The 24,847-nt window shown below is 45.1% G+C and overlaps 1 protein-coding gene across 6 annotated transcripts in view; it reads left to right on the top strand.

Moving 5' to 3' along the window:
* TEAD1 (TEA domain transcription factor 1) overlaps positions 1 to 17,874 on the top strand; it is a 228,616-nt gene extending 210,742 nt beyond the window's left edge. For all 6 annotated transcript variants that reach the window (XM_088018138.1, XM_028116833.2, XM_088018140.1 and 3 more), the window contains 3 exons: positions 9,082 to 9,222; positions 13,615 to 13,767; positions 17,761 to 17,874. In XM_088018138.1, the coding sequence (XP_087874264.1) occupies positions 9,082 to 9,222; positions 13,615 to 13,767; positions 17,761 to 17,874 (408 nt within the window). The remainder of the gene's footprint in view (positions 1 to 9,081; positions 9,223 to 13,614; positions 13,768 to 17,760) is intronic.
* Positions 17,875 to 24,847: the final 6,973 nt, after the last annotated feature.

The following is a 24,847-nucleotide window of genomic DNA, read 5'->3' as shown; positions in this document are numbered from 1 at the left end:
TCCCTCTGAAGCCCATGGCACAGTGTCTGTCCTCAGCCCAGCGCCGCTCCTGTGGGAGCCATGCGCTCGGCTTCTTGGCTTGGCAGCTGTAGTGCTGCCCACTGGGGCCGCGGCCTTCAGCCACCACCAGGAGCCCGGTTTCCAGAGCCCTGGGGCTCAGCACGGAAGACCCCCCGGGCCCCGCCCTCCCCTCTGAGGACTCTGCATCCTGCTTAACAGGGCTCAGCCTCATTTTTCCTCACCCATAAAATGGGAAGCATCATTTCTTTGAAGTATATTGCTTTTTTATTTCAAATTCCAGGAACATAAAATTAAACAGTGGAAGACATGTGAATAAATGGGCTCACGGAATGAGAAGTAATAGAGAAGAAACAAATCCAGAGTCTCATCTGGTGACTTACATGTTTCCGCTGCATTTGAGGAGTGTGAGACAAAGAGGTTGAGGGAAGGTTTCGGGAAAATTTGATGTTGCCTTTTTTTGTTGTTCTTGGTTCTTCGCTGTCTGTTGCAGTCCGCTTTCTCTGCCTGGCACTGGGACCCGCTTCTACTTTGACCTTGTATCGATTTCCAGGACTTGCCCGCAAGTAGACCCTGAAGTCTTTAATTGATTCAAAACACTTGTATTAACGATTGCCTTCTTTTTTATTTCCAGAAAGAATTCTGTAACCTCTCTAATCATCTCTTTGTGGGAAAGATGGTAATTTTGTGCTTGTTTGAGCAGTTATACACAAGACATGAGACTGATCATAAACTCACAGATCAGAAAAAGTGCTGATTTTTGCTCTTTGGAAAAAGCCATCATTGTAGCCGTCTGCACACCTGATCCTTGTGGACTGATGCTCACACAGGCTCTGTGGGGACTGTTTGTGTTTATTGATTATGAACCACCGTTTTTATGGGGTCACATCTCTGTTGATGGCCGTATCTTCCTGGGGTGCGTTTTAAATCACCCAGTTACTAGCAGCGGTCGTCAGCGTTGTTCACGGCTACCACTGTGTCTCCCCTGCATGATCTCTTCCCGTCACCGGGCGGCTTCACGAAGCAGGTCTTCTCTGTGGGTAAGGAGACTCCAGGAAGTCTCTGCTGTCCACGCGGTCGGTCAGAGGGCTGGGAGACAATAAGGACAGACGGAAAGTCAGAATTCACAAATATCTGAACTAGCTAGAAGGGAGGTCTGAAACCAGGGTGGGGTTTAATCAAGAGAAATGTAGAACTTGAATCTGGGGGAGCAGACAGGGCCCGAAGAACCTTGTCGGTGAGAAGGGGAAGGGGACAGGTAAGAGTGAGGGGGAAATGAACGAAAATTGCAGAATTGTCCAACAGAGGGGTTCTGGGGTCTGAAGGCAGAGCTTTAGATGCAAATTACAGGGGAGCCAGTTGCAACTTGAGGGGTGTGGAGGCAGAGTCCCATCCAAGACCTTAGCCACGGGATCTGTGAATATGTCACATTGCACAGAAAGGGGAATCAAGGTTGCTTATCAGCAGCTAGGGAGAGTATCTTGGATCATCTGAGTGGGCCCAGAGCAATCCCCAGGTTCCTTAAAAGCAGAAGAACGGGGCCTGGGAGAGATGACAGTGGGCAGCCAGAGAAGGACCCAGCCTTCTGTTATAGGCTATGCAAATGTGGGGAGGGGCCCAGAGACAAGGAATGTGGGTGACCTCCGGACTCTGGAGGAAGCAAGGAAAGCACACCGCCCCCCCACCCCCACCCCCAGAGCCTCTGGAGAGGCTCGCAGCACTGCCGGGACCCTGACCTTAACCTGGGGAGACCAGTGTTGAAGTCTGTCCTGCACAAGTGTGAGATCATCAATTTGTGTTGTTTTAAGCCACTTAATTTGTGGCCATTTGTTAAAGCAGCCAATAGAAAACTAATACAACAGGAGAAAGAGCTTAACAAGTCTGCCCAGCACATAGTAGTTTCTTAAATCAGTGGTTTTCCTGTATCTTAAAGATACTTAGCCCGAAGGCAGCACAGTTCAGTATACTGTACAAAGGATTCCTGCATTTGGTAGTAGGAGAAAGAGTTGGCCTCTAAACCCAGTTCATTTTTGGGTCTCTATTCTAAGGCAAAATGGGCCAAGACTCCTTAGAGGGGCCTGTTTGGACTTCCCTCCCCAGCCACATTTGCGTGTGTGTGTGCACGTGCGTGTGTTTAACACTTCAGAGCCTGGCTCATAACCATTTTAGGCGTTCTTGTCCCCAAAGGAAAGGATAGAATATGGTTTGAATTTGGGATTTGTTGGGAAGGTAAGTTTGCTGGGATTCGCTGTCTCTTGGGTTTTCATATTAATTTGCTTTTAGAAACTATCCCGTGGTCAGATAAAAGCTGATGAGGCAGAAATAGTTTGTATCTCTGATACCAGCACATTCTTTCTTATTTTCTTGCCTTCAGAACTCTATGAAATAGGTTAGCCCTGAGTTTTCAGTTGGGAAAAATGAGTCGAGAGGGTGGGTAATAAACTCAGCGCGAATCTCAAGCTCATCACAGAGTTTGCCTCCTTTGTTGTTGATTCAATGCTAGCAATTCTTTCTTTGATATTACCTTTGCTCCATGGGAGCTCAGAGAATGCATTTCTTTCTGGGCTAATCGTAACATCCTCAGCTGACAGATGATTATCTTTCACATCAATACCTCCTCCCAGAGAATTCCCGAAGAACAGCTGTGATATGGTTGGATGGCTACATGATTATTTTCCATGTTCAAGAGTAATTGCAGAGCAGTTGTAATAGCAAATTGGTTATTTACTGTAGGTTGAGAAGCCTTTTAAAAACTAACCTGTTAAATTTATACTAATAATTAAAGTTTTCTCAACTGTTAAAAAAAGAAAAGTAAGGGAGCGCCTGGGTGGCTCAGTTGTTAAGCGTCTGCCTTCGGCTCAGGTCATGATCCCAGGGTCCTGGGATCAAGCCCCACATCGGGCTCCCTGCTCAGTGGGGAGCCTGCTTCTCCCTCTCCCACTCCCTCTCCCCCTGCTTGTGTTCCCTCTCTGTCTCTGTCTCTCTCTCTCGGTCAAATAAATAAATAAAATCTTTAAAAAGAAAAGTAAGATAATTCAAAAAGCATCTGTCCCTCTTATCTAAATGGAAGCTAAAATGTACATGGTCCTCATTTCCCAGCAGTTCCACTCCAGGAAACACCCAACAGAAATGAATATGTGTGTTCATCAAAAGTCTATGCAAGGGGCGCCTGGGTGGCTCAGTCGTTAGGTGTCTGCCTTCGGCTCAGGTCATGATCCCAGGGTCCCGGGATCGAGCCCCACGTCGGGCTCCCTGCTCGGCGGGAAGCCTGCTTCTCCCTCTCCACTCCCCCTGCTTGTGTTCCTGCTCTTGCTCTCTCTCTCTTTCTGTGTCCAATAAATAAATGAAAATCTTAAAAAAAAAAAGTCTATGCAAGGATATAAAGAGTAGCACTCTTTTTTCGGTGTGGGGGAGGGGCAGAGGGCGAGAGAGAATCTTGGGCAGCCTCTGCGTCCAGCATGGAGCCCAACATAGGGCTTGATCTCACCACCTTGAGATCGTGACCTGAGCCAAAACCAGGAGTCAGATGCTCAACCGACTGAGCCACCCAGGCGCCTCTACAGAGTAGCACTGCTCATGATCGGTCCAATTTGGAAACCTCACCCGTGCCCATCAGTAGTAGAATGAATGGATCATGGTATTTTTTATTCAGTGGAATACTCTGTAGTAACAAGGGTGAATGAGCTACATACAGCAGCATGGATGAGTCTCATACTACGATGCTGAGCGTATGAAACTGAAGACGAAGGAGTCAACACTGTGATTCCATTTATTTAAAGTTCAAAACACCGGACAGAACTAATGTACAGTGTTTAGCCTCAAGATCACCCCTGGGAGATGTGGGGGTGATTGAACTGGAAGAGAGCATGGGTGGGAGGGCTTCTGTTTCTTCATCTGGGTGCTGGTTACATGGGTGTGTTCACTTTATGAAAATCAATCGAATTGTAAACTTGTGACCTGTGCATTTCTCTGAATGCATGTCATTTAATTTTATGTAAAAAAAAAAAAGTTAACTTCCATAACTGCAGAACTCATAATTTATTGAGCTAGTTTCTGAGGTTTTCATAATGCATATATTTAAATAGCTTCATTTTTGATACTTCCTGTCATTAAAACTACAGATCATTCATTCCCAGTTAAAACTAATGAAAATTATTTTGGAAATTCTAAGGGACAGTGGTGAACCAAAGGTAAGGTGGTGGAGCTGGTCTGCCCAGGTGCAGGCAGTAAGGAGGCCAATGTCTTAGAGAAGTTTAGATGGCAAAGCCCTCTAAAAATCTGTTCTCATTTTTATTATCACCATGTGCCCACAGTTCTAAACAATGCCATTGATAAAATACTCTTAGAAAAAATCTTGTTGACCTAAGTCCTAAACAGTTGGTGAAGTTAGCGTTTTTATTTCATATATGCACGTGTATATGCTTCAGATTAGCACACTTCTGTTACTTAGCCGTTGTGTTACTTACTCTTTAATGGCACATGGGGACTCAGCCTTGTGTCTGTCCCTAGAGTCATGTGAGCCGCAGCTCCCGCCGCTTCCCGCGGTTGAACAGTAGATGGGGAAATGAGCCGTGATAGCACAGTCATTAGGAAGATGGGAAAACAGAACTTAAGTTACTTCAGTTCTGTCATTCTCTTACCACTTTGGGAGTTTTTGTGTTTAACGTTTAAAACCGTGAAACAGAGCGCTGGTTATTCCTGAAATAATTTTGCCAAATAAAGAAAACAGGGTCTTAAAAATGAATCCGGTCCAATGGTGTCTACGCAGTGTGCCGCCGCAGTGGGACAGGGGCTTTTCACCAGCATCACGTAAGCACGGAGACTCAGAGAGACGGGAGCACGGAGGCTGTGGACATTTCCAGCAATTGTGCTAACATCCCATCACGGCAAATACCATTCTAAACTTCGTTAACGTTTTCCGATTGTGTATAGGGACGGATGATCTTGTCTGTTCACTTCTGTGCTTGCTTCAGGGTTTAAGTGTCCGAGTTAGTTTACATTGTTAATGTCACCAAACTGAATAAAGGAAAAAAATGGAGCATTTGAAAAAAGGGCAAACAAGAAAGCATTGTGCCTAGGGACCTGAGGTGCCGTTCTGAAGAAACCTCCCTCCTGGTTATATCACTGACATAAGTGGAGGTTCGTGGTTTAAAAGAAGTATCCTGTTCTGTTGCCTCTCCCCCTGACTCCCCCCGCCCCCCATGCTCCTTCCCGCCCCACTCACACCAAAAACACCAGACTGCTTTTAAATGTTCACCAGGCTTTCAAAACAACTTGGTTGTATCAAAAATAATGAGTTTGTTAAAATATTCACTCTCCGTTTATTTATAGCCCATTAAAACCCTTTCAATGCTGGAAACTTTTTAAAGTTGAAAGAAAGGAAAAGTAGAAGTATTTTTTTTTTAAGATTTTATTTATTTAATTGAGAGAGAGAGACAGCGAGAGAGGGAACACAAGCAGGGGGAGTGGGAGAGGGAGGAGCAGGCTTCCCGCTGAGCAGGGAGCCCGATGTGGGGCTCGATGCCAGGACCCTAATGCACCTTTCCTGCTGCACCTAAACTCATTATTGCATCCATGTTGGGAAGCACCGAAATGTTCATCAGTAGAACACATAGTAATTATTAGGGTGCATCTGTGTCATGGAATAGCATGCCGCCACTAAAATGTGGGACTACCTAGGTTTTTAAATGGCTGTTCTTTTCAAAACTGATATTCCATATCAGTACTATATGAGTTCTAGGATGTAGCTATATATCTAAATATAGTCTATATAATATCTCTATTTTAAAGCAAGGTTTCGAAGAGTGCCACTTTTTGTGCAAAAAAGAGGGGATGTAGATGCTTGTGTATCTAAGTGCCAACTATCTCCAAAAGGGCACTTGAGAAACAGTAAACATGGGTCACCAGTAGGGAGGATAGCAAGTTCGGGGGTAGAAATAAAATGTATACTCTTTTTCCAGTTTGATTTTTTTTTTTCACTTACCACATGTGTGTTTTTAGTTTAAAAAAAAAAAAAACTTGTTGGCACAAGCTAACAAGCTATACCACCATTATGAGAGCATAAATCTCACCACCAAAAAGTACCTGAGCTGCTTCTCAGCCATGTGTTCTCGGCTGGTGGCAGAACAAAGCAGTGGTTCTTGAAAGCCCACTTTTTTTTTTTTTTTAAGATTTATTTATTTGAGAGAGAGAGTGAACACGGAGCGGGGCACAAAGGGAGAGGAGAGAAAGAATTTTAAGCAGGCTCAACACTGAGCACGGAGTCCAACACGGGTCTCAGTCCCACGACCCTGAGATCACCACCTGAGCCGAAACCAAGAGTCAGATGCTTAACTGACTGAGCCACCCAGGTGCCCCTTGAAGGTCCATTTTGAGTGCACGCCCCGCACTTTGAGTGCACGCCCCGTGGTGGCTGCCCTGGAAAGCTGGATACAATGCCGGGTCAGAGTCCAGAATTCCTGTGCATGGAGGACACATGGGTAACCTTCTCTGGCAGCTGGAGCTCAGTAGACCCCAGGGAGGTGAGGTGCAGATCACAGTCAGGCTCAGACATCATCATTTCTTGCTACCCTGCTCTTCAGAGAGCCGACATCAAACCTTCAAATGTGAGAAAAATGTACACCTGGGTATTTTTATTTATTTACAATTTGTGCCCCATATAATTCCAAAAAGCAAAATTGTGAGGGAGTGTTACTACCTTTATGGGCAATATAAAAGTGGACAAGGACAAGTAAAAGCAGATTGTAATCCAGTAAAAGGGGCTGTACACTGGTTGTTAGTAGCTATTAGAAATACCCGGGATAGGTAATTACTATAGTTGAGCACTGAATTTAGCTTTGAATTTCTTGGCAAAGGAGGAATATAAAGCCTATGGTTCTTTTTATTTGAAGCCAGAAAATGGGAAGTTTTGCCTCAGAAAAGGGACGTTTTCTTGATAATTCAAGAAGGAAATTCAAATGCAGATCCTTATTAAAAATATATATAGGATGACTCAGGTCTTCCTAGTGGTTAGTGCACATCAAGGTTTTAAGATCAACTGGTCAGAATGTGCCAGACCTCACAAACTGTGGCCTCGATTGTGTGGCAGGTCCCCCGTCCCTCTCTAGTCCCCACGGCGGTACAGACACCGGCCCTTGTCTGTACTGCTCTTTTGACCTCCTGACCTGTCTGCCTGTGAGCGCTTCCAGAGTCATCTCCAGGCTGCGTCACGGTGCCTCTTAGGAATGCAGATCTATGCCTTGGTTTTAGGATATAAGACCCAAACCCTCCTGCCTCTCCTGCCACCCTCTCTCCCCTGCTCCCTTGATCCCAGCCTTTTCTTGGCCTCGATTCTGCTTATGTGCCCTTTATACACACTCAGGGCACGTCCACCTGCCTCAGTCAGTGCTCCTTCCTTTGGATCTGAGCTGCCTCATCCTTGAAAGCTTCCCCGACCCCAGGGTTGGTTCTCATGGCCCTCTCTGCCTCTTTGAGGAGTGCTTATCCCTATGGTGATGTCCTTCCTACTCAATTGTGAGCCCATGGCAGTAGGGACTGGCCCAGGTCTTGCTCACTCTGACCCCCGGCTCCACACCCAGTGCCTGGTGTGCGAGAGCAGGTTGGTAGGTGTTGGAGAGGAGGGCGCCATCCGTCAGGGGTCCGGCCACTGCCGTGGCCTCCCAGCCTCCCTCTGCAGTGGACGCTATCCCACACTGAGACCTCTACCTCTGAAACACAGCTCCTGTCACATCGCCTCCTTGTGCCAGAACTTCCCGAGAGTCCCCATTTCCTGCAGCATGCAATCCACACCCCCTTTTCAGCCCTCCACAACCTGGGTCCTGGCTGCATTTCCAAACTCACTTTTCCCAGTGGCCTCAGTCCTTGCTCTGCTGCTGGAAGGAGGCACCTGAGGCCCCTTCTGCCCGCCCCCAGTGTCCCCTCAGCCCATGTCTGCACATCGTAACCATTCCGTAAGTAATACCTCTGGCTAAAAGCATGCCTTCCATTGTCTGGACTCCGAACACCTTTGACGTGGTACTATTTGTATCTCCGTTATTGCTATTTTATGTACATAGCTCCCGTTTGTAGTCCTATATAGTGTCTAGCATGAACCTCACATAGTAGGTAATCATCAAATACCTTAAATGAGTGGGAAATACGAATTATTTAGCATCTTCATAAGCCAGTCTTTACTAGGAACCATTTCCCTTCTGGATGCTGTAATTTGTAATGAAAAGTTGCTGTTTTTACATCTATAATAAATGGCCAGTCAGCTCTAGATCTCCCGTTCTTTTTTTTTTTTTTAAAGATTTTATTTATTTATTTATTAGAGAGCGCGCGAGAGAGAAACGGCTTGAGAGGGGAGAGGGTCAGAGGGAGAAGCAGGCTCCCCCCTGAGCTGGGAGCCCGATGCGGGACTCGATCCCAGGACTCCGGGATCATGACCTGAGCCGAAGGCAGTCGCTCAACCAACTGAGCCACCCAGGCGCCCTCCCGTTCTTTTAAATACATCTACAGATTAGGGCGCCTGGGTGGCTCAGTTGGTTAAGCGACTGACTCCTGATTTCGGCTCAGGCCGTGATCTCAGGGTCGTGGGATAGAGCCCCATATCAGGCTCTGCGTTCATCACAGAGTCTGCTTGAGATTCTCTCCCTCTCCCTCTCCCCCTCCCTCCACTCTCCTCTGTCTCTCAAATAAGTAATCTTTAAATATATCTACAGATTAGTGACTATGAACCCCATTCATATACTGCTTTCTGCACACATTGCAGAGGCCTCATGGATCTTTTCTAACAAGGGTACAGTATTATTCTATACTGAACACAAGAAAGCAAACTGAAGTAGGTGTGCGTCACATTGCCATTGTTCAAGGGGAGACTGCTGGAGTTAGCGTGCTCTTCAGAAAGTGACCAGTGGGCCATGGAACTTGTTTCTGGATGAGCATCACCTCACCACCTCCTCGAGCCACACCTGCCCTCCCCTCGGCCTGAGCGGTCAGACGTCCTAGCCTGCCGCTCACTGGTCGGTCACTGCCATGACTCCGGCCACAAGAGGATAACCCCCACCTCCGTTTCCTTCCCAACAGGCCGACCTAAACTGCAGTATTCAGGACGATGCCGGGGCTTTTTACGGTGTAACCAGTCAGTATGAGAGTTCTGAAAATATGACAGTCACCTGTTCCACCAAAGTGTGCTCATTTGGGAAGCAAGTAGTAGAAAAAGTAGAGGTAAGTAGGCCTCTGTCCCCCGCAGTCCTCATTCAGGGGCAGACTGTCGCCTTCCTTTCGACTTTACATGGGGGCGGAGAGTTGTACCTTTTTGGCATCTCCTCCTCTCCCTTTCTGCCACGGCTTTCCCCTGTTACTTCTGAAATGACAGAATGGTCTGAAAGTGACTGGAAGAAGGCAGGGAGGAAGCCCCATGCCAGGCCTCCCTGACTGGTGCCCCTGCCTTGTGCAGCCAGCAGCGTTCAGTCCAGTCCGAGGTGTCGTGGGGGTGCCCGCTGTGAAAGCGGGTGCACGCAGGCCCTGCCACCCACCGGATGGTGCCCTCCCCACCCCCAGGTCCAAGGGCACTTGTAGGCGTTGTAGAGAACAGCCAAGGTGGGATTCAGCTGATCGGCACCTGCCTTCAATAAAACCTGACACCTCAGACGGTGGTGGTACTTTTGCCATTTCCACTCCTTTAATCCTTTTAAACAGATGACAGCACATACTGGGGTCAAATACCTACACATAGTTTTTATATTTCATGGCCTCCCTCCCTGTCAAAAAACACATGTTTTTTTTGTTTTGTTTTGTTTTTACCAGGGTGGGTTGCTTGGTGTGAATAATGTTTTGGAATTGACCTTCCTTGTAAAGTTGGGTTTTCCAATGCCTTCTGCCCATCCTCTAGTCGATCTGTGTTCAGTGAGCAGCTCTGGTTCACAGTGGTCCTGGAGCTTGCAGGTCCCAGAGCCTAGCCTGAGTGCGGCCGACCTGGTGCTGCGGCGAGAGAGAGAGAGAGAGAGAGAGAGAGAGAGAGGGAGAGAGAGAGAGAGGGAGAGAGGGAGGAGGGGCTGGGGAGGAGGGAGGAGAGGAGTGCGGGAGCGAGCGTGTGGGTTTTAAGACTTGGGCCTGGACAGTGAGGCCCTGGAATGCTGCAGGCCCTGTAGCTTCCTGAGCACTGGATGGGCCTCCCGAGAATGGTGTTGAGGAGGTGACGCTAGCCAGAGAAGATAGAAGAGAGGGGACCAGATGGTCAACAGGAGCTTAGGCATCCTGAGCTTCACTGAAATGGTAGCAGGGGCCATCCAGTAAGACATTTTGAATGGAACTTAGAAACACACTGGATATTAAAAACCCATGAGGAGGAAGAGTCAGAGGTCACACGTTTTGTGTTTGCAAGGACAAGAGACAAGAAAGGAAGGTGCTCAAGAGCACACGGGATGATTCTGGGTGCAAGACGAGAATTTGGAAGACGGGTAAAGACTGAGACTACCGATCAGGAATCCTAACCGTTAAGGATCATTAAAGCTATGGGAATGGAGAACTAGGTGCAGAGAGAGAGTAGCAACAGCACAAGAATAAGGGTTTAAATTTGGGAAGCAGTACACAGCCCTGGGGTGACAGGGAGACACCAGCAGAGAACAAAAGTGGATGTGAGAGGAGGGGAGCCGGCTCAACACATGTCTGGGAAGCCCAAGGAGAGGGTAGATGAGAAGGTGGCCTTGTTATGAGATGGGCCTGGCAGGCCTGTAGCCCAGATGACCTCCCAAATCCTCGGAGAAGGAGGGAGCACACTTACCTGTCAGTGGTTGGGAATGTGGAGTGTTCCTGGTAGGCATGGCTGCTGAGTAGCCACACTGTCAGGGCTCCCCAGAGCTGGACCTCCCGCGTGGATGAGACAAACCGGGCCGGTTACTCAGTTTCCCAGATTCCAAGCTCTTTTTCTCGTCATGTCCTCCAGTAACACACCGAAAGCCTTCTGTAAGTTCAGGGAGCGGGAAAAGGTTGCCTTCGATTGATGAAGTCCCAGGAATTTTCATGGATAAGGTAGTGTGAGTGTGGCAGGTGGAGCTTTATAATTAAGCTTTTAATTTACTTAGAATGTACTTCTTCTGCATTTGGTGTGAGTTGGGAGTCCGCTTCTCTTTTCTTCCAGATACACAGGTGTTTGTGTCAAAACCATTTATTCAACGATTCATCCTTCTCCCACTGAGTAGATCTGAGATCTGTCTCCCTTAAGTTACTGCATATCCTGGGAGCCATTCCTGGAGTCTCTCTGATTCTCCCCTTTGTTTATCTTGACATGTCCCAATCCCATGTTGATTTGATTACAGTGGCTTTTATAGCACATTCTTACTTCTGCTGACGCAAGTCAATCTGGCTATTGTTTTCCATATATTTTCTAGGCTAGTAAACAGCATTTATTCTTCCAAAAAATGAGATCACTTAAAGAAAAAAAGTAAAAGAAAACCAAAATCCTCGCTTGATCAATCTAGTTGGAATTGTACTAGATTTAGACATTATTTTAAGATAAATCGATACATTACCAATACTAAATCTTTCCAATTGAAAACCTGTTTGCATTTCCATCTCAATAAGATTTTGTAGTTTTCACATACAGGTTTATCCCTTTTTGGTTAAATATACTTCTAAATATTACGTAATTTGTTAACGCAATTTCCCATTTCTAGATTTTAATTACTAGAAGAGAGGAAAGCTCCTGGTTTTTGCTCATATTTGTTTTATCTGGCCAACTTGCCATATTCTCTTATTTATCTCCAGTGGTTTTTTTCCCCTCGATTCTTAGATTTTTTAATGTATATGGTTATAGTACCAGCAAAAAGAGAAGGCTTTATTTTTATCTCTTCTTTTCCAATGTTTTTGCCACCTTTTCTATTTTGGTTATTTTCTCACCTCTTTCCATTTGCTAAAACCTCCAACACTGTCATGAAAAAAAGTAGGACAGTGAGTAGTAACTGCTGCCCAGAGTTGGCTTTGGAGTTTTGCCATTTCGGGTTATATATATTTACTGTTGGATTTTATAAATGGTCTTTGTTTTGTATTTAAGTGCTTTCTTTCTGTTCCCATTGTACCTAGGGTTTTTGTTAGTAACAGCTCTGGTATTTTATCAAATGCCTTTTCAGCATCTCTTAGTATGATTTTTCTCCCAATTCGTGGGCACCACGAGTTCATTCCTGAAGAAAGTCCTGCTTTGGACACAGTGATGTATTCTCTTCGCTATTCTACATAAGATTTTTGCATCTCCTAAGTGATATTAGTCTGTTCCTTTTTCTAATCTCCTTATGTCCATCAATTTCATAAAAAGAATTGGGACACCTGCCTTTTCCTATGGTCTGGCGTCGTTTGCGTAACAGTGAGAGTAATTATTCTTTTAGAGTTGCATACAACTCAGCAGTGAAACAATTTGGTCTTTGTACCTTTTTCGTGGTGAGTCTCTGAAAAATTTTTTGTTCATTTCTACTGTAATGGACCTACTAGAGTTTTCTCCTTTGTGATCAGTATTAGTAATTCATACTTTGCTGGGAAATCATCCTCTCCTCTAGGCTTTTTTGCCTTAGAGTTATGTGAAGTAACCTTTTACAGATCTTCCAATCTCTACTGTAATTGTGGTTTTGTCTCTTTTCTCTCTTAAGCTTGTGAAGGCTTGATTTTGTTTTGACTTTTTAAAGAACCAGTTTTTTAATTTATTTTGCCCACATATTTTATTTCTGTTAATTAACATCAATTTGAGCTTTTATCTTTATTAATTTCTTATTCCTGGTTTCCTTTGGTTTCTTTGTGACTTGGGTTTATTTTGTGGAGGGGGGGTTTATTTGTTTGTTTGTTTTGAATTTCAGACATGGTTTAATTCTGTAATTTTTTACCTTTAATGATGAACTCATGAAGCTGCTTCATTAAGTTTCCTCCAAGTACAGCTCCTTCAGGTCCCCTAAGTTTTGATGTCAAGTATTTTCCTTTTCATTACTCTTGAGATAGTTTGTAATTTCCTTTTTAATTCTTCTTTGATCCAGGGCTATCTAGGGGTGTGTTTCTTATTTCTGAGTGCTTCAGTGGGATCTTCAATACGAGTATTTTCTTTCTTTTCCTTGTTTATTAAAGACATAAATAACTCACCATCAGGAGCTCATGATCAGTGTGAAGTCGTTTTTCCTGAGGTAGAGAAATTGGCTGCATTGGTCGTTGGCCTGTGAGACCTTTATAATGGTGGAGGAGGATTTTCTCTGGGCTCTTTGAAGAATTGTAATTGGCTGGGCCTTGCTCCCCCAGATTTCCAGGCAGAAAATCACTAAGTAGGTGATTATATTTCTTTCTGACCTTTGCTTTCTTTTCTTTCTGACCTAGACAACCCTTCTTTAAAGCTATCCTGTTTCCACTCTTTTCTTTCTTTCTTTATTTTTTTTTTAGGTCTCCAGAAAACGAATGGATTTCTGAGTATGCCATTAAGTTTGGAGATAGGATTTCTTTTAAATCAAGTCAACTATGTAAATAGTACAGCATCTAGTAGGCGACTCCTGTTGAAAAAGGAAAAATGCTTTTGCAGGCAGCAATAGCTTTTTCATGTATTTTGGAATCAGAAGTGTAAACGTGCTCAATTCCTTTTTCCCCTCACAGACGGAGTACGCAAGGTTCGAGAACGGCCGATTTGTGTACCGAATAAACCGCTCCCCGATGTGTGAATATATGATAAACTTCATCCACAAGCTCAAACACTTACCAGAGAAATATATGATGAACAGTGTTTTGGAAAACTTCACAATTTTATTGGTAACTGTTTTTGCCTCTTCTTGTGGCAGACGCAGTCTGAGGCTGGAGGGGAAGGGGACAGGAAGGTGGCCGGGTAGGGGTGCTGAGCAGGCTGTCGGTCGGTCACCATTTGAATCCACAGCGCCCAGGGCAAGCTGTCCTTACAGACCAGTTCTGAGTCTGTTTCAGCATCTTAAGGACTATGCCCTCAGTCCCTAACCCTACCTCACACAGCAGAGCCACGGGAAAGGAGGCCTGGAAGAAATTGAAAGCATCTCTTTAGCCACAAAACCCATGAAACGAAATCAGTAGTGCTCTTTCAGAACATGTGACTTCAAGCAGCCTAGATGTCCAGAGAGCATTAAATTAATTCCAAAATGTATCATTAAGCAACCAGAGAAATTCCTTTGCTATGAAGAATTAGTGGCTCTCAATAAGTATCGGCTAGAAATAATATTTTAGCTTTTAGAAAAGCTGAAATTAAACCAGCACTCTTGGATTAGGAGAATGAAATCATCTCATTGATAAAGGAGAAATAGTACTTTTCAGCTCTTCCTCAGGGGCAGGGTGTGGCAACACGGTCAGAATGGCAGCTGCTGGACGTAGTTGCAGGCGTTTTACTAGGGATTGGATTACAAAGCCTGTGTCGGCAAGATCAATTCCAGACCTTACTGGTCGGTGAGCTAAACTCTGATTTCATCAGGATGATACAGAAATTGAGGTGAACCTGTAAATGCGGGGCCTTAGTGACAATATCCAGACAGACCGAGGAGGAGTCACTGAATTATAGGCCAAGTATTCCTATCATCTTTGGAGGTTGTATTCAGACATACATACAGGTTACTAGAAACATTTTTTTTTCCTTTTCTCCCTTTGAATCTTACTCATGAAGTCTAGGACATATTTAGGGCACCTGGCTGGCTTAGTCGCTAGAGCAGGCAACTCTTGATCCCAGGGTCGTGAGTTCAAGCCCCATGTTGGGCCTAGAGCCTAAAAGGGAAAAAGATAAATAGGACATATTCTTTCCTAGAAAGTTTACAAGAAAATAAGGTAAATCATAGAGGTTCCAGGCGCAGTGCTAAATCTTTTGTAAATGTGATATTATGAAATTCTCACTGCGGAAGTATGAGGTTATATTTATTCCCATTTTATGGATAAGGAACATTAGGCCTCCCTGAGGTCACAGAGCTAGTGACAGACATAAATGAAGACTTAAAAGGATAGGAAAGACACTTTGCAGGATATTTCATGACCACGGAATCAGAAGAGTGGGGTTTAAGACCCACCTCTCTTGATGACCTTGGTTTGGGTAAGTCATTTAAAGTCTCTAAACTCAGCTTCCTCCTCCATTTACAAACAAAACGCTCAGGTCTTTATGCTCCACCTCAAAGGTTACTGAGAATATTTGCATTCATTCAGCTAAACTCTGGAGAGATTATACTCGCTGCCAGAGAACGATGCAGATAAAACACAGTGCCCATCCCATAGTAAATCTTGGCCTGCTCGGGGGACACAGGCAGGCGAAGAAATGGTTATAATACATTTGTATGATGCATGGCTGTGGTATCCTTGAGAAACAGACGCCTGGACGTCCAGAGTAGTTGAACTACCTGAGCAGGTACCTGTAAGTTGGATTGAGGTGGGGGCATCCTCAGGCATGTTCAAAGCTGATGTTTAAGTTGCCTTGATAGATAAACAGACATTTTTTCAGATTTACCAAGAAAAGGACCCTTCCACGGGTGTGTGCTTAAGTGTCAGGTGCTGGGATGTGAACTAGATGGGGGTGGGGGGCAGCCATCCTGGAGGCTCCTGAGGGAGGCAGGCGTTCCTCAAGAAATACAAAAAGAAACGATGGCTGGTGGCTGGCAGAGGGCGGTACATGGTGCCAAGAGAGCATATGCCAGGAGTATCTGAGCCAAGAAGGGAGGTCAGAGAAGGCTTCTCTGAGGAAGAAACAGTGGAGGCATCCCTGCCAGACGACTGGGCGGGGAGGGCAGAGAAAAGTACCGCAGGTGGGCGGGCAGGTGGGAGGACTGGAAATAGGGTGGTGTGGCTGGCATGGAGAGAGAGAGCGAGAGAGAGAGAGAGAGAGAGAGAGAGAGAGAGAGAGAGCAAGGAGCAGGGAGCTGGCTGGGTAGGAACAGCCAGACGGGGTCGGGGCTCCTGGGCCTTGCAGGCTTGAGAGTTAGGGAGTTGAATACAGGCCATCAGGGTTTTTAAGCAAGAGGGCGATGTTGTCGGAGTTGTGTTGCTCACAGGGTTGTTGTGGCCGCTGTGTACCGACCCGAGTGGGATGAGGCAGGGCGCCTCGTGGTGGGGGAGTCCAGGTGCTTCGCTGGTACCCTGCGCTGTGGCAGTGGAGAGGGGGGATGGATTCAAGAACTGTTCTGGAGGTAGAAGCAGCATGACATGGCATTTCTTTGCATATGGGGAGAGAGGGAGAGAGATTTCCAGGACGGAAGGCCAGCATGCTTGGAGTCTTCGATCTGTGAGGGAAGGGGCAGGAATTAAGACTAGGAAGGAAAGCAGGTGGGTACCAGTATTCAATCAAATCTTTATGACCCAGGGAAAAAAATGTAGGTAATCTATTACTATATCCATTCATTGGTCTAGAGCTGCATGGCTTCATGGGTAGGTAGAAAGGTCTTTGAAGTCAGATCTGCATTTCTTCATTGTATAAGCTTCAGTCCACTCCCCGGCCTCCCTCTCTGTCAGAGGGGAGCTAACAGGGCACCTGCTCATGGAGTTGTTGTAATATTATACCAGACGACGTATATGAAGCAGTTCATACTGAGTAGATGCAGGCTATGCGGTTACTATATGTTGGCTATAATGTCGCTTGTCCTTCATTCGGCACATACTTATTAAACAACTGTTGTGTGCCAGGCTAGTTACTAGGAAACATGGTCCCCGTTCTTCAGGAACTTACAGCCCACTGAATGACATGGGCATTAAAAAAAAAAAAATCACACAAATCTAAGTGTAGTTACAGACGTACTGTGTGCCCTGATGGGAAAATTTTTAAGTGTGTGTGTTTTTATTCTTCAGTCAGGGACCACACCCTCCGATGCCTTGAGGGTAAGGGAAACACAATGGGTGAAACAGCCGACAGAGTGGGGAGCAGGCCTCACCCCGCCAACGTGTAGGACTAGGCCCTCAGATTCACAGTGTTTGAAGACACTGAGCTGTCTTCAAACAAAACACACACATAACAGCATCACTGAAGGTGTGGGGAGGTGGGCTAGATTTGGTTTTAGAAAGTTTCCTTCTGGGAATGGCTCTGGGAAGCAGGCAGGGTCCAGTGGAGACCTGGGTCAGATCTGGTTGCTTAAGATAAGAACGTAGGCTAAGGCCACGGGCACAAGGAGGAGAGAGCTGGAGTCCGGTGACTTGAACTAAGAGGGGAAGCAGATGAATGTTGCAGAGTGCATTTTGAAAGGTAAAGCCTGTGTAAATGGAAAGAGGGATCATTTGACATGATTCTACTACTCAGCATCCATGTTACTGAGCCCCAGCCCGGCTGGTTAACAATGCTGAGCTAAGTATTCATGGGGCTTCTGTCTCTCGTGGGCTGTTGTGAAACAAATCTAGTAAAAAGTTTAGGAATAAGACAGGAAGCAATTCCTAGGAGAAACGACTGTCTTGTGAGACAGAATTCTAGAAAATGGTCTTCGTTGTAAAGAAATCGACCCTCCCAAAAAACCCACACTAATTCTCGTGGCCTCGGATTATGGGTGAGACCCTGTCCATGAGGTATTTCTTACACGCGGTAACTAAGTTCAGCTAGGATTCAGGTCAGACCCATAATTATCCTGAGTTTGTGCTGGAGGGGGGCAGTGTGAGGCTGGGACATCGGTGCTAGTCTCCCTGCTGGACTTGAGCCTGTCCTTCTCCAAGCAACTAGGATTTGCACAGAGGGACTGTGTTTTCACCCACATGGTATTCTCTGCCCGTCTGTGTATGTGTGTGTGTGTATATATATATATATATGGACTTTTTTTTTTTTTTTAACAGGTGGTAACAAACAGGGATACACAAGAAACTCTCCTCTGCATGGCCTGTGTATTTGAAGTTTCAAATAGTGAACATGGAGCACAACATCATATTTACAGGCTTGTAAAGGACTGAACATGGTTATTTATATATATAGATATCTGTATATACACACACACACACACCCATGTGCACACACACACACTCTCTCCATTATTGAATGACTGACTGTAAACCTCGCCACAGAGGGGGGTGCCCTGGCCCTGAGGTCACCCTGACTTTTTCTAAATCCTGTTTGAGTGAAGTCATTATTTTTTTCATGTGTTCATACTATCATTGTAGCTGTGAAGTTCTGGTACAGTTGTAAAAAGAGAAATCTGAGTGGTTTCTATGTGTTCTTCACATCCGCAGCCCACAATTCCTCGGGAAAAGGTGACCCTTAAGAACCCGGGTCTCCTCTGTTTGCAGAGACCCGTTTCTAATTGTGGTAGAAAAAAAAATTTTTTTGAGACAGAGCATTTGCCATGGGGCATTTACAACCTTTATACAAATGTATTTAGTTCTGTTTTTTTTTTTCCCAACATAAAATTCTTGTCTTAAGATACAAGTAAAATTAATCTTTAAATGTAAATGTAAATTAGTACACAAAACTAAGAATCTTTAGACTTATCTTTGTAACTAATTAGGGTGGAAGTTATGAAAGAATGTAATTCACTAAATTATTTTTTAAATGAAACTTTTCTTTCTTTTTGAAACCAAATGTTAAAATATAGCCTTAAATGCTTGGTAGAAATATTCTAATGAGACAAATTTATACTTTTTTTTTTCCTCAACGTGAAAACTAATCTCTTAATCCATTAAACTCTTGAACAGGTATTACAAAGGAAGAAAACTTCACCCCTTATCCTTAACATATATAGTATATTTAAAAAATATAAAATTGTATTGTACTAATGTGATGATTATTTAATGAAAAAAAAAGATGGCTCTTTTTGCAATAAGTAGATAAATACTGAAAATCTAAACGTACAATGTTTATAGTCTTGTGTGTGCAGTTATATTTTCTATGGACAACCAAATTTTTTATTAAGATGAGTAAATGTTTGAACCACTGAAATTCAATAACAAAAATTTAAAATTGGCATGAATACTGCACTGTGAGCTGCAAAATAGAGAAAAATCCTGTGGCTGGGAGAAATTTCATCAACCAAACAAGTAAAAGGCTCATCAGTTTTAGCATCTCTGCTCCCCGGAAAATTGCAAGCATCCTCACCAGCCTGTGGATAAATTCTTTCTGGTGAACCAGTATGCATATTAACCTGCTATAACTATGTGTGTACATGTGTGTTTGTGTACACATCCACACACATATACACATATACAGTTATTAAACACATATTTATTGAACATCTATTCAGTGTCATCAGTTTGCTAGGTGCTGATACGTATGTATATCTCTATCTGTGTCCATAGATCTAAATATATTCTTAAAGGACGTCTGTTTGCTCAACATCTCTCAATAAGTCACAGTACTTGTTTGACTGAGGTTTGAGAGGCCCGGCACTCTCTCTGACTTTTTTCAAACAGACTCATTTGGAAGGTTCTCTTCCCAGGAGAAATTCAACTTTCCAACCCAAATATTCCAAAGCATTGCCCAGGCAGAGTTGGTTTGAAGTGGCCACGTGTCCTGGGTTATTTCCATAAGTGCTTCATTGGGAAGGTGACAGGGTTATACTCCCCAGCTTCCCAGAGGAAAGTGACATTTTTATAATTGCCAGGAATAGGTCAACACAATAGAACATGAAATAAGTTTTGTAAGTTGTGAAGCCTATCGTGGCTTTTTCATCAAGCCAGAAAAGAAATACTGTGTTCTTTCACATCCAAGTAACTTACCCGCTTCCCTGTCCTACCACCTGCTCTGACCCTGCTTGGATATTGATTAGAGTGTCTGGCGGTCGGGAGCACGAGGGTGTGGCCGGCTTGTGGCAAACAGGAGGCCACCGGACCGAGCCTGACCTCTCCCAAACTCATGCCACTGGTTCCTGGAAAGACCAGAGGAGAGAGTACAAAACTTCTCCCACTTGGAACGCACACCCCTCATGTAAACCAGTAGGCTGATGTCTGTCTTCCCTCTGTAAAGAAACTAACATTTATTCTCTGATTCTAAGGGGGCCTTTGAAGGATTGCCCTCGTTGTCTGCCCTTCCATCTGGCCTTCAGCCCGGGCACTGAAGCTTCTTCCGTGGTCATCATACTCAATGGCTTCTTCTGGGCACCCCTCCTAGGGATGTTTCTTTCACTCTTGTCTCCCTCATCTTTCCTCAACGGAAACCTCACTCTCCCAGGGCCAGGACCCTGTGAAGGGGGGTAAAGGATCTTCTATGGCCGGAGCCAGCCCAGAACTTCTGCGAGAGAAGTATCTGGTTCACATTCCCACACAGGAATGGGGCTCTTCTGTCTGCCAGGAGGACTCTTGGGATTTACTTTTCAAAGCACAAATAGACCCAAGAAGAGCAGCTGGAGGGTTGGTTCTGTTGGCTACAGGGAAGGGGATACCCTGGGCTGCTGAGCCCTCCTCCCCCCTTCGGAGCTGAGTTTGGGGCATTTACGTGAACAACCTGGAGGATTGCGTTTTGCTCTTAAAAACATTTCTAAGAGCCTTAAAAATTTTACTTCTCGTGTTGTTCTTCTAAAACTTTCTCCAGGGCGGATATTTTCCCTATCTTAACCACTGATCCAGTTACCCAAACCCTTGGCCCTCTCTCTGTCTCTGCCAAGTTAGGTGCTGGGGTTGGGGTTCCTGTTGCAGCACCTCATCCAAGTCTGTCTGTGGTCTTTCCTCCTTTGTCGCAGTCTTCTCCCTTCAGCTGTCAGGCTTCCCAAAACCATAAAGAAGCCTTTCTAGGCCTCTGTCCTTACAGCTTTTACAGCTTTCTTTTGGGTGCCGGATCTCCTGGCAACCCTGCATTACCAGCCTTGAGTCAGGGGCATCTCGTACTGTTACTGGGGAGTGTGGAGGCCCATCTTCCATAGCCGACACAGGAGGGAGCTGAAGAACTGGACTCCGGTCGGTAGGCATTCGTTTCCATCTTAGCAAGAGACCTAAAATTACTATCAGGACTTCTTCAGAACAGGTTCTGGAACCCCAGAAGGTCTGTGCTACTCTAAGTCAGGGGTTCTCAGCCTCGACACTGTTGACAAGTTGGGAGCAGTTCTTTGTTCTGTGGGACGATCCTGTGCAGCGTCCCCATGGCCTCCCCCACGCCCTCCCTGCTGGTGCCACAACCCAGACTATCTCCAGACATTGCCACATGTCCCATGGAGCCCAGTATCACCCCCAGTTGAGAACCACTGCCCTAGATCTTACAGGTCACAAATACCATATTTGAGATTTTCTTTTTCCCTTCTGTTTCACTCCAAGAAAGCTGCTGTCCTGGGAGCCTTGTTTCAGGTCTTGAAGAGGCAGGTAGGAATGTTCCTCAAATGACATTACATCCCGGTCTCCTCCCCTTCAGAGCTTCTTTCACGGCAGAGTCTGTCTGGCTACAGAGGATTCCTTCATTCATCCCCAGGGATGTGGGGAGGAGCTGGTCACCATCATCCCCATAATCATGTTAAGGTGTTTCTGTGATTTGATCTTCATTCCTTAGTTTACCAGCTTTAAAAGAAGTCCCAGCTATGTTATGATTCTCATAAGCATCTGGGTCTCACGATCAAAGCTTTCATCATTTCGGTAAACTTACTCTGGTCTTCTGCTTTCTGCCCTACACTCAGTGCTGTTTTTAGAATTTATGGAAGCCTTTGGAACACTGCATCTTTAAGGATGGAGGTGAGAGGACCAGATCTGGCAGCGGGCTGATAGATTTTTCTTTATTGAGCTAAAAGAGAGCACAAACTACTCTCCTTCATTTAGCGGATGGGGAAGTTGAGGCCCAGAGGGGAGGTGACTTGCCCAGAGTCACCCAGCTGGTTAGTGACACAACCAGCGTGAGGCTCCAGGACCTCGCCACTTAATCCTTGGCCTCTCCCAGTGGAAGTTGTTCCTCTTTGGTGCTCATGCCTCAAAGATCCCTACGAAGGTGTGCACAGGTTCAGTGCAGAAGAGAGAGGGGCGCTAAGAACCCCCCTCAGCCAGAGCACGGCATTGCCCCGATGCTGACGCCGCTTCCCCCACGGAGCCTCTGGTCTGATTGGAGCTACATGAGGCAGCCGCAAGCAGATACAAAAGCTGATGAGCCTTTTTGCTTACCCTGAGGACAATGCACCTGCCACAGACTCCGAGTCTAATTTTTATCTGCTAGGCAACCCAGCCGCCATGTCCCACACTCAGACCAGCCAAAAAGCAGCCCCCGTTCCCAGCACTTGGTGTGAGAAGTCCCCAGATGACTTCAACCCAAGTCTTCTTTAGGTCTCGATACTGTAGTGGCTTTAGCAGTCTGTTTTTGTACAACCGTAAATTATTTAAATCATCTGAGATGACAGTCAGTCTTACAAACCAGGTACACGTGATTTGTCTCAGTTTGTATATGCTCTGGTACCCTACACCTGTCCTCACGAAGGGTGGAACCAATTCTGTGTGTTGGCGTTCACACCTGTGACATTGAGAGCATATGTCTGCATCGCTTCTTTCTTTCTGTTGATGTTTCTGTGGCAAAGCCCTGCACCTGTCATTTCTGAAAAGCCTTAAATCTTTGAGACGTTGCGTGTAGGGTGTGCAGTGCAAAAGGCTGCCTCGGAACTGTGAGCCCTTTTGTAAGCTGGAAGCATTTCTCTTACTACTGTTACTTTTTTAGGGAGTTTTAAATTCAGAGCTGCCAAAGCATTCCAATAAGCAGTGCCTTAGTGATTACCTAGTCATACCTAGCCCTCCGCGTCCATTTACTAATTGGCCCCGCACAGGCAAAAATTGTTCTCATTTCTCTTCTGTAAGCCCATTTTTTGCTCCAGTTCTATAGGACACTGACCGCTTGGTCTAAAATCGGAAACTGAACACGAGTCGGTTCTTTGACCGCACTCTCAAATGTATATACCAAAACGGAAGGTTTTCCAACTTCGTAGTTTACTATGAAAAGCAAATTGTACTTTTAAAGTTGCCTTTTCAATTCACGACCAAATACTTAGCTATTTATGAATCTTCTGCGCTCTAGCATGGAAGTGCCTTTGGTTTGAGATTCCAGCTTAGAAAAGTGCTGCCATATAACGATAATTTGTAGAGAGACCAAAAATATTCTGAGATCACCGTAATGCCTTTGGTTTACCAGGATGAGTAACCAGCCACAGGCCTCTGTCCACAAGGGCGCGACGCGGACCCTACCTGCCGCCACCACCTGGCGCTCAGCAGTAGCAGCGGCAGGAGGGACCCCAGGAACTGGTGTGTGTGTATGTGTGTGTGTGTGTGTGTGTGTGTGTGTGTGTGTGTGTGTGTGTGTGTGTGTGTGTGTGTCCGCGACCCCGGGCGTTCTCTTGGCCCGTCACCCAGCCCTGCGTCCGTGCAAGGGGACTGCCACGCAAACGACAGACTTTCGGCCGGTGGACAGATTTGTCCTTCCCCTCATGTTCGTGTTCAGTCTCTGTGGAGGCTTTCTTTCCCATTCAGACGACAGCGCGCACTTCTCTGGTCTACGCAGTGACACCACTCTGGAAGTTGGAAGCCTCGAACTGAGATGCGAGTGCAGAACAAAAATGAGTTAGGGTCATTACAATTGAAGTGTTCTTCTTATGGCGGAAATGTTGACTCTGAGTGTTGTGTAGGAATGTGCTATGAGAAACTTCCAAAGAGCACCATTCACAATTCGGCATTTTCAAAGAATGTTCCAGCCCTCAAAAGGGCAACCCTTTAGAGTCCGTGTTGGCTTTTATTAAAACCTTGTAGTGATGGGGAATACTGATAGAGGTAAGGAAGAGGCATGGAAAGGACCAGAAGGCAAAAACACCAGCCAAACAAAAGCCAGGAGGAAAAAAAAAAATGTTCTTTATCGATATAGACTTCACAATGCCATCAGACATCTTTGAAAGTTAGCCTCTGAACTCTTAATGCGTATGTTCTTTCGTCTCTCCCTGGTGTCTTTAAGATTACCCTGTCTGGGCTCTGAAATTTCAGGAGTGATTTCTACCCACACCAAGTTGTGAGTATTTATAGAAATTTCTACAAGAAAAAAAACACAAAAACAGTCAAATGATGAAAAGGAACATGAGCTAACACGAGCGATGGTCAGTCGCTTGAGTTCAGCCTTCCCTGTCACTACTGAACCACCCCTGGAAAGAAATGAATCAAATGCTTGTTTTCCTGCCTCTCTTTTCAACTGTTACTGTGCTTTGTTTGGCAATAGTTTTCTCTCATAAACTCATTGCTTCTGTTGTTAAGAATGAAGGTTTTGTGTTTAAAATTTACTGCATTTGCAAGGATAGTTTCGCTGAAGTCATGCACCATTAACTAAGATGAAACATTGGTATTTATTGTCCTACTTCCTAAGGCTGTAGCTTGTTTTACTCTTTGTGAATTTGCATCGAGTCAGTCGTATGCCACACTACATCATTTTAGTTTATTTGAAATGGCATTTATGTTCCCTCATGTTCCTCATCAAATGGGGTCAGATTCTAGGAGATGCCACCCCTCTCAGGTAGACTCTTGTCTGCCTTCCGTCATGAGACGGTTCTCCCTTCCCCTGTCTCTCAGAGAGGCTGACAGAATCTAGGCATAAATCAATTGGAAACCAGTCTCTTATTTTATTATTATTATTTTTTTGGATCAGTCATTTTCTGTGATTAGTTTGTGTAAATTAGATATTAACTGCACTTCTTTAAAAAAAAAATACACCTCCCTGTTACCTCCTTGAAAGATTCACTCTGTAGGCCTTTGTCAATAGGCTCTAGCCTGCAGATAAGGAAAAAGGAAAAAAAAAAAGAAAAAAAAACAGTACGTGCCTGAAAAACAACAAAAAAATTTTGTAACATTTAAAAAAGAAACCCGAATAGCCTTTAATTCTTTAATGTGCTTAAATTTTATGTAAATTGGTTTTGCCACATGTGTTTGTTCACGTTCTAAATGACTTCATGGGATTCTCACAGTCGGTGTCTTTGTGTCCCGTGCATACTATGGGCTTGTGACG

This window comes from Eumetopias jubatus, unplaced genomic scaffold (genome assembly GCF_037043125.1).
Source record: "Eumetopias jubatus isolate StellerSeaLion01/CBP00866 unplaced genomic scaffold, mEumJub1_p1.0 scaffold_13, whole genome shotgun sequence".
NCBI classification, from domain to species: domain Eukaryota; kingdom Metazoa; phylum Chordata; class Mammalia; order Carnivora; family Otariidae; genus Eumetopias; species Eumetopias jubatus.
The sequence above is the reverse complement of the archived record's forward strand: the minus strand, read 5'-3'. Positions and strand labels throughout refer to the sequence as shown.